Below are 9,162 nucleotides of genomic sequence, written 5' to 3' on the forward strand. Positions count from 1 at the left end.
CTCACCCTAAACCTAACCTGCCAACAACTCATGGCTAACCTTCACCAAGACTCTGAGCCAAACTCAACACGAAGGATTAGGTCCTGACAAGAAGGTGTTTTGTCGTGAATGGGATAAACAAAGTACACACACACACACACACACACACAGGAGACATTAATACTCCAATACCTTTCCTTTAATCTGAAGATAACAATTCGACAACTATATTTTAGAGAAAATAATGATACTTTCATTTGACTTTATTTTACTTTTAAATAAGTCAAGCTGATACACAAGTGATTGTATTTGATGTGAGACCATTCAGGTCAGTTTTCGCAGGTGATGCACTATCAGGCATACAATCTTTTTGGCCTTTACATTTTAAACTCAACCGTGTCTTGGTTCTGTTTAATTACTGTGTATAGTTGGTTTGAATCAAATCTTAGAGATTGAGTGCAGTCACTTTGAGAATGTGCCAATTTCAAGGAAGTAGCATTGTGTTCTGCATTGTGTTTTTTTTTAACTACTTTTGGGTGTTTAGACTACAAAGAACAACTTTTTTTTCAATTAAATAGTCACATTACTTTTAAAATAAACACACTACCTATATTTTGCTCTGAAAATAGGGACACTGTTTCACGAAGCCTCTTGAGCCTTCATTAACTGGAGGGGAAGGTCTGAGGCTTCATGAAACACTGTCCCTATTTTCAGAGCACACTAGATGGCGCCATCTGCCCTAAAATCTTTGGATTTAAAGAGCCATTTAAATGAAGCTTCACCTAATTTTCAAACCAACAGCGCCACCTACTGAGCTCTGAAAATACAGACACTGTTTCATGAAGCGACACAGCCACAATCTGAATACACTACGAGAAAAAAGCCAACGGTATGAATGAGCTGAAAAAATACAGCAACACCAAAGACAAAAATCCCTTTGATAGGAAACCTGAGTCAAAGCATAATCAGAAAATGTTTATTCACCTGTATGGTAAAACTGTCGAGGCACAAACAGTTGGACTTTTCTACAGTTTTATAGTAACACAATGACGACTTTGGCACCAGTTATACAGGTGTCCCAGAGTGAGTATGTATGCTGGATATGTTTCCAGCCGTTGAAGTGTCAGAGTGGTGCATCATGGCTCACCCTCTGACCTATGATGAACATAAGCGTACGTCCATCTGGACCTGCTCATATGCAGCCGTGTTCATACGTGTTTTGGCGTGTGCTTGGCGCGTGTATGCACGGCCAGTTCGGGATTAGGAATCGATTAAGAGGACATTGGACAGACAGGAGGGAGAAGGGGGGAGCAGGAGGGCGGGGGGGGTTGACGGCAAGGACCGGTCAGCTCGGGCAGCCTGCAGCGTGATTACATGGAAGCTCCGCAGCAGCCTGGACACCAGCTTGTCGTCAGGGATTAGAGGGAGCAAAGAAATGAATCATATTTCTAAGTCCTGAGTGTATCTGAGTCTGCGTCTCTGCGCGGCACCGCCCATATGCTGCTGTTGCAGGGAGATTACACTGTCTGTCTGCCTTTGCCTCTGTCTGTCTGTCTGTCCGTCTGTCTGTCCGCCTGCAGTCAAAAAAAGCATCCCACTCCCATGAAATTGACACTGGCAAGGAATGTGAAGTCACAGCATTGGACAGCGGCTGAAGATGGTCTGGTTTTTCTTGTCCTTCTGTGAAGCAGCTGAACCACCAAGCATCATTTGCACAGCATCATTTGATTTCCCTCAGTTCTTCCTCCAAACTTAACACGTGGGAACCAAGCTAAAGGAGCCGCCGTGAAGGCCTGAGCACGTTAGCCGGCCCAAGTCTCAGGCACCGTGCTAATGGGCTTGTGGGGTTGCCTGGTGTGACGCCGTGGCCCTGCAAGCTACAATCCACTCCTCAGTCCTCTGGATAAATCAACTGCGGCAGTGGGACGGCCTCTCGTCTCACGTCCCGTATGGTGCCAGGTCCCTCAACTATCATGAGGATGTGTTGGGTTTTTAGCTTAGTCAACCGTTGGTTCACAACCAACAGCGTCCGTCACATTAGGTCAGGCGCGACCGTACTTGCACGCACAGGTGTCACTTCACTCTCGGCCAGTTGTCCTTGTCAATGCCCAGAACCAATTAATGGACCTTCTGGTGTCACCTGACCTAATTTCATTGTCCCATTAGGCCATTAATTCGGAGTCCTCAGCACAACTCACCTTCCATTACCATCACCGACCTTATCCATCCTCACCTGACTTGCATTCATTGCCTTTGCCTTTGCCTGTTTGCTTTTCAAGTTCTTGCTTGCCACGTTCTTACCCTGTTTCCCGACACATTCTCACTTCCAAGACCTATCATACTGACACTCATCAAATGGAGGTGTGTGTCAGCGGCTGCCTCCTACTGTGGCATTTCCAGAAGCTTACCGTACTGAATATATCGTCCCTCTGCCTTAACTTGCCTTGCATAGCTGAGTCACCCCATTTAGTCTTTTGTAACGTCTTATCTTCTCTTGGCAGTGTTGACTCGAATAGTCTCAGGGCGCTTTCACACAAGGGGTTCTGTCTCGAGACAATGTTCTTTCAACTCAGAAGTCCGAGATGTGAACACAAGCGAGTCGGGTTTTGGCCGCGGACCTGATCCCCGCTGGAGATCTGCACTTTGTCTCGGGAAACTCTCAGCGGGTGGTGAGCTTCTCACCTCAGGCGACTCTGCGCTAGATGCCGGAAAGTACGTGTACAGAGTGACTCCACACAAATATGATAAATGCCGGGCAGTAACATCGGGCACACAACATCGTTCAAAAACAACTTCTCAAACTCCCAGAACACTGAGGTGTGTAGCTGGGAGCAGCAGGAAAATGGTGCTGGGGAAGGGGAGCGCAGCACAGCGGTCCGGGACTCACCATGTATGCAGGTGTTTGATAACGCACGTGTTTACGCCTTTATTATCCTGATAAACACCTGATTTTATTGACAGAGAGATTTGCATAAATGAATAATGCTGCACTCTGAGGTAACTGTTTTCTCTGCTGGTCTCGCTTTTTCCCCAAGTTACTGAAGATCACCAGACTATTCATTGATCAATTCTGATATCTGGATCTGAACTTGACTGATAAAAACCTTCTTGATGGTCAGTAATCTCTCTCACTGTGTTCAAGGTGTTGTGAGAGCAGCGTGGCTCAATCAAGACGCTTCGTATGACGCAGCATGTTTCCGTTATTTCCTTGTAAAACAAACATGACAAGACTCTTTCATGTTTAGTTTTGGCTGTGAAACGTCACATTCTGTTCCAGCCGCGGCGGAGTTCCGCCATCAGGTCAGTTCTGAGGTGCTCATGACGACTTCCTTGAGACGTGCTTCATCTTGGGTCACAAACCAGCTATTTTGCACAGAGAGCCACCAGCTGAGGAGGAAAAAAGGGACATCGCCTCATCCGCAGAGGTGTGAGGCTGCACAGCGGGGGGCGAGTCGGACTCAGACCCACTCAAGGCAGAACCCGTAGCGTGAAAAGCCCCTCAGTGTCACTTGTTCCCTCTATTCAGCTCAGGGAAAGTTAGCATGAGGAGGACGAGCCTGCAGTCCGTAACAAGGCTTATTCCACTCTTGCTCCCTGTGGGATTCACACTAGATTCGAGGAGCATGACTTTGTGTCGAGATGTTGTGCGTCCCTCACCGCTCCCGCAGAGCTGACCCCATGGCCCCTCGGTGGCGACCGCACACGGAAACATTGCGCCATCCAGAATAATCTGCCGGTCTCTCCGACTTGAGTTTGGAGCTGGCGATGCAGTGGGACTCAGTATTATGCTTTGTGCTAATCTGTGTGATGTCCTCTCTGCCCCACTCTCTCATCCCTGCCTTGTATCCACTCAACCTCTTGTGTGGATTAGTGGAAAGCTCCCAGAAACGGAGTCCCAATGTGCCCACTGTGCGCACTTTTGCTAAGATGAAGAGAGGTGACGTGTCAGGGCTTTACCTGGACAGTGAGGACCAAGACCTGCCATTGGAGGTATCCAGCAGTATCCAAACACTTCCTCTGCCAACCCTGTTCCTATGAGCATTCCCATCCCAACATCCCCTCCCTCACGATGCCTTACTTCTTCTCACTCTTTCCCATCCCATTCCAGACAGGGCTGATATGCTATGTAGGGAAGAGACCCACAGGAATACAATGCAAAGCCAGGCTATGCTGTCATTCGATATGAGCTAACATCTTTACTTGGACAGCCTAAGATACGAAAGATTGAACAGATTTAAACATTCTTCTTCAGTGTTGGAGGTCAACAACCTGGACATGAGAATGGAGCCATGATTGAGCCAACTGATATTTATGCTCCTGTTAAATCTATGTGCAACAAATGTAAGGAGAAATGTTTCCCATACAATCATGATAATATATCAGAAGCAATACACTGCGCAGGTCAAATGTATTGGAGGAGCTTGAAAAGTTTATTGATTCAATAATGCTGGATTAAAAAAATATAGAATATCAGATAAAAACGTATAATTTCTATATCTACACTATTTTAATAAGTAAAAAAAGTTTGTCACCGTGATATAACCACGCACACATGTGCTTACCAGTAAACATCAGTTGGTAAAACCTGCGCCATTTCTGGTTCCAGCACCGGAATTTCTGCCGGACCCCATCAGTCAGTGACAAGGACCACTTCAGGAGTCACGCGTGACATGGCAGCACTAAGATGGCGAGTCACCCTGGCATCTACCAAAACAATACTGCGCTGGGGAGAGCCCTGATGACGATCGCATGTTTCATGAGCCTCGGCGCGTCTTGTTTCACTGCCCATGAGTGAGGCTGTTGAAACAGAACAACATAGGGCAAAGAGAACACTGCCACCGTAACAAACATCTGCCCCCAGAACAGACCAGTGTAGCTGTGCTGCGGCACTTGTCCATGTTTATACAGCCCTCACCACTCACACTCAAAATCTCCTTGTTTTAGGACTGAACTTTTCACTTTTCATTTTCATTTTCTAAGTGTATTTATATGTTTGACATTAACATTTAGATTTAATTATTAATTCCATTATGTATTTTTAATGAAATAAAACATTTTATCCATATTTCTTACATACTACATATTCCATGTTAAGTACATTTGCAAACTTTTTAAATGGATTCTGCATACATTTGAAATATAATATATACATTTTCTAAACTTTTAAAATTTCTAAAATAATTACACTCCTATAGTGCTGTTATTGTATCACAAGCAGCGTCCCAAAACCCCAGCGCGTCACTCCAAAATGTCAAAGGTCAAACTGGATAATGACCGCAACGGTGACAAAAGACAAAGGAGGCGGGAGATTTAATAAAGTGGTTTAATGTCTCAGAACATTGTGGCTATCTAGCACGGTGAGACGGCTCAAACACAGGAGACACATGAAATATACAAAATAAGTCGATTCATTCGCGTTGGACGAAGATGAGCCCAGAAGATTAATGCAAAAGTAAATGATCAACAAGCAAAAGAGTGTCCTATTACAGCTACTTTTTTTTATGGAATAAACCCCTGAGTTTGGAAAACAGAAACTGAAGTAATATAAACAGAAAAGAAAAAAAAAAAAGTTGGCAGTGTTCTAGATATCAAATAAAAGAATGAGTTGCTGTGTCAAACATGGCAGACTTGATTGAATATTTACAAAGAAACCACAAAAAAAGGTACATTAGTGATCCATGTCAACAATTATATTAATGATATTAATACTGATGATAATATAAACTTCATGACAGATTACCACAATTTTTACTTGAACGAATTCACAATTTCTTAAAGAGACATTAAATCTAATACAAAAAAAGAATCAAAAATACATCAAATATATATATTTATAGAATCACATCTTTACAGGTGGGATGGACAGAGGCGCCCCACTCTCTGTGCAAAAGGGGGACGGGATGGGGGGGGCCCAGACTCTTCCCTTTCTCTGCTGCAGTCTTCACACACTTGAGATCCATCGTCGCTTTTTCACCGCTGGTGAACATGGAGTGTGTGGGGCTGAAGGGAGTCCGACTGCCAACAGCCACAATCTGAACATTGTTGCCTCAGTTGTCTGGAGCTGATCCTATGAAACTCTGCTAATGATTGCAACCGCGCTGGAAGGCAACAGGTTTGTGCTGCAGTCACACGTGTCTGTGGATGTCAGGGGCTCCTCTCTATGGTGAGGTCACCTCTGGCTTCCATCACACACCAGATCAAACGGTAAAGAAAACAGATTCTCAGACGTGGAGAAGGCCTTCTGCTAGTGAGGCGACCGCTGAGCCTGTGGTCGGGACGCACACAGTCCAAACTGTTGAGGAATGATGCACGACGCTCGCTCACCATCCTGCGAGCGTTTGCTTTAACACATGAGAAGATGATGCCTCACTTTCTGCTGGTCTTCTATCAGGATTCTAGGTTGGACTCAACTCCCCGCTGCCTCCCAAAACCACCCGCTTCCTACAAGACCTGGAACTTCCAGGAGTTCTGGTCTTTGTAGTCCAGACAGTCAGTTGCGTTGAAGTTGAGCTTCCAGGCAGCTTGGTCCTTGTAGTCCAGACAGTCGACGGCGCCGAACCCTAGAGAAGCAGCAGTGTAGCCCTGGGAGGACAGCGAGGCGGGCGACTGGCTCAGGGGTCCTCCCATGGAGGAGGCTGTGATGGGGCTGAGGGCGCCCCCGGTGCCCGACAGCTGCGGGTGCATGGGTGACAGGTAGGAGCTGCAGTCCAGACCGGTGAAGTAGGAGGAGGAGCCTGCGTAGCTCTGGCTGTAGGCCGGAGCCTGGGTGTAGGTCATGGGGTAGGTGGAGGTGCGCTGCATGCACGGGGTGGTGGAGGCCGACAGCGGGTCCGGCAGCGGGGAGATGGAGGCCGGGCTCCAGATGGACACGGTGGCACTGGCGGAGCTGGCACTGGGGGTGATGGCCGTGCCCGGGGGAGGGGGCGGGGGGCTGTACGGTCCGTTGGCGGGGTTGGCACTGGCCTCGCTGCTGGTGTCCCGCGCTGGAGAGGCCTTCTTCTTCGGAGGCCGAGGCTTGGACTGGCCGGTGCTCTGCTGCTGCTGCTGCCGGCACTTGGCACGGCGGTTTTTGAACCACACCTGGAGGGCGATGACGTCATTAGCAGCCGTGCTAGATGTATCGTTTCACAAAGGAACTCGACAGTGCTACGGACGTTTAATTGTTCTGCTTCATTGACTTCACACGCGTTTCTATGGGCGGCGGTGGGTGTCGCGCTGCCATCCATTCAATATAGTGTTCGTATGAAGCAGATCCTAAATGATAGTCGGAAACCAGGCTGCGTCTTACCTGGACTCTGGACTCGGGCAGGTTGATCTTGAGAGCCACCTCCTCCCTCATGAAGATGTCCGGGTAACGGGTTTTGGCGAACAGAGCCTCCAAAATATCCAGCTGCGCCCGAGTGAAGGTCGTGCGCTCGCGACGCTGTTTGCGCGGCGTACCTGCAAAAACAATCAAACCTTTATCGTCATCATCATTTTTGGCAATTTCCCAGAATAATCTAATAATAATAATAACCTAATGTCGAAAACCAACTACCGAATTATAAGTATTTACTGTCTTCTATATAATAATAATAATAAAACGATAATTATCGAAGCGACCGTTAAGTTCTGTTACAGTTGAACTTGGCGTAAAGAAATAGGCTGTAAAATATGGGACGGAGTTACGCTGCGGCCTTCGAGAGATCTGAGCAGCAATATTGTGCTTTCACTTATAATCCAACATTGTTTTGTTGGTTCTATATTGGCGAAATGGACGACACAACGGAAGTCCGATCCTGAAATCCGAGGTGGTGAAGGAGGCCGCGCGGAGCTCGACAGATGTTGATGGGGTCAGAAGCAAGCAACATAACGCACAATGCTATCAGAAATAGGTTAGAGGACGAGAGGAGCAGCTTGAGTCGTGTGTAAGTCTGTGTGAGAACCGCCCGTCTCTCCGTTCACACACGTTATTCATTGTTTTTGACTCTGTAATCCTCGCATCTCCGGGTCAAGTGAACACATGTTCACGTGCAGGAAGACTCGCTCTTGCGGGTGGAATGACAGGCAAATATCACGGTTTAAATATATACATGTTTCAGTCAAATGCAAGTCTCAAAGAGGTGCTACTTACTGGGGTATCCCACGGCGGCGGAGTGGAGCAGATCCATGCCCGGGCCGGACAGAGTTAACCCGTTCACGGCGTAATGGGGTTGTTTAATGTAGGACATCATGCCTCCTGCCTCTGGCTTTAAAACTCACTCCCTCACTCTCTCTCCACGTCTCTGTGACCGGGGGCCGGGTCTCCGAGCTATTCTCTCTCTCTCTCTCTCTCTCTCTCTCTCTCTCTCTCTCTCTCTCACTCCCTCCCTCTGTTTTTCACTTGTTTTTGTTTTTGATATTTCTCCTTCAAGTCAAGCTCAGATTAAAACCCTCGGATGTTGCGTTGCTAAGCAACAAAAAAACTCCAACGGCCTTCAGGCTAAAACCGCTACCTGAGCGCCCGAGTCGCTCCTTCACTTCGATAAAAAAATAAAAACGGAAACGCGGCCTTTTCTCGATCCAAGCTGCGTAATTGCGCAAAGGGAAAAGGTGCCACCAGCAGCTGCAGGTCCGCTGAGTGGATTCTTGGGTTTCTGCTGTCCTGCAGGTCCCGTGGAGGTGACGCGGACACGCGGGATGGACAAGTGAGGCGAGCAAGAAGAGTCTGGCTAATTAGAAGTAACTTCTTACCCAAGAACGCCCTGCCCCTCTCTCTCTCCACCTCCCTCCCTCCCTCACTCGCTCCCTCCCTCCCTCTCTCTCTCTCTCGCTCACTCAGGCGAGCACGCGCCCAGGTACCCGCACTTCCTCTCCGCCAAATTCTTCATGAAAACTAATGTTCGTCTCATGGTCTCATGCACGGTGTCGCTGAGGTGCGGAATATGGATGACAGTCTTAAAACCACAAAAGGAAACGTTGCACCCCGGAGCCACCAAATACTGTAGAGCTTTTTTATTCATCTCATTTCTGAATTGGCCTCCTAAAAATAATTGGAGGACGGATGGAGAGGTGCAGGCAGGATTAAAGGCTGGACAAAGAGAACCTTGTTCGGCTACTAAATCCCCTTCTGATCCCCAACATGCTCCGTCCGGCCCATTCATTCACCGCTGCACCATATAATAATTATAATAAGAATAATAATAAGAAGAAGAACTATAATAA

The 9,162-nt window shown here is 47.3% G+C and overlaps 1 protein-coding gene across 1 annotated transcript; it reads right to left on the bottom strand.

The window, feature by feature from the left end:
- Window positions 1-5,288: 5,288 nt before the first annotated feature.
- LOC128764220 (homeobox protein otx5-like) lies at window positions 5,289-8,660 on the bottom strand. The gene is made up of 3 exons (XM_053873793.1): window positions 8,093-8,660; window positions 7,268-7,419; window positions 5,289-7,059 (listed from the first exon to the last, which is right to left on the bottom strand). The coding sequence occupies exons 1-3, from the start codon at window positions 8,190-8,192 to the stop codon at window positions 6,421-6,423; spliced, it is 891 nt and encodes a 296-aa protein (XP_053729768.1). The 5' UTR covers window positions 8,193-8,660; the 3' UTR covers window positions 5,289-6,420.
- Between the last annotated feature and the right edge of the window lie 502 nt (window positions 8,661-9,162).

This window comes from Synchiropus splendidus, chromosome 8 (assembly GCF_027744825.2).
Source record: "Synchiropus splendidus isolate RoL2022-P1 chromosome 8, RoL_Sspl_1.0, whole genome shotgun sequence".
Taxonomy (NCBI): Eukaryota; Metazoa; Chordata; class Actinopteri; order Syngnathiformes; family Callionymidae; genus Synchiropus; species Synchiropus splendidus.

Excerpts from the sequence above, each read along its gene's own strand:
- LOC128764220 (XM_053873793.1), bottom strand. The coding sequence starts at position 8,192 with ATGATGTCCTACATTAAACAACCCCATTACGCCGTGAACGGGTTAACT. Across the intron at positions 7,420-8,092 it reads CGCCGCCGTGGGATACCCCA|GTACGCCGCGCAAACAGCGT; the intron begins GTAAGTAGCACC and ends TTGTTTTTGCAG. Across the intron at positions 7,060-7,267 it reads TGCCCGAGTCCAGAGTCCAG|GTGTGGTTCAAAAACCGCCG; the intron begins GTAAGACGCAGC and ends ATCGCCCTCCAG.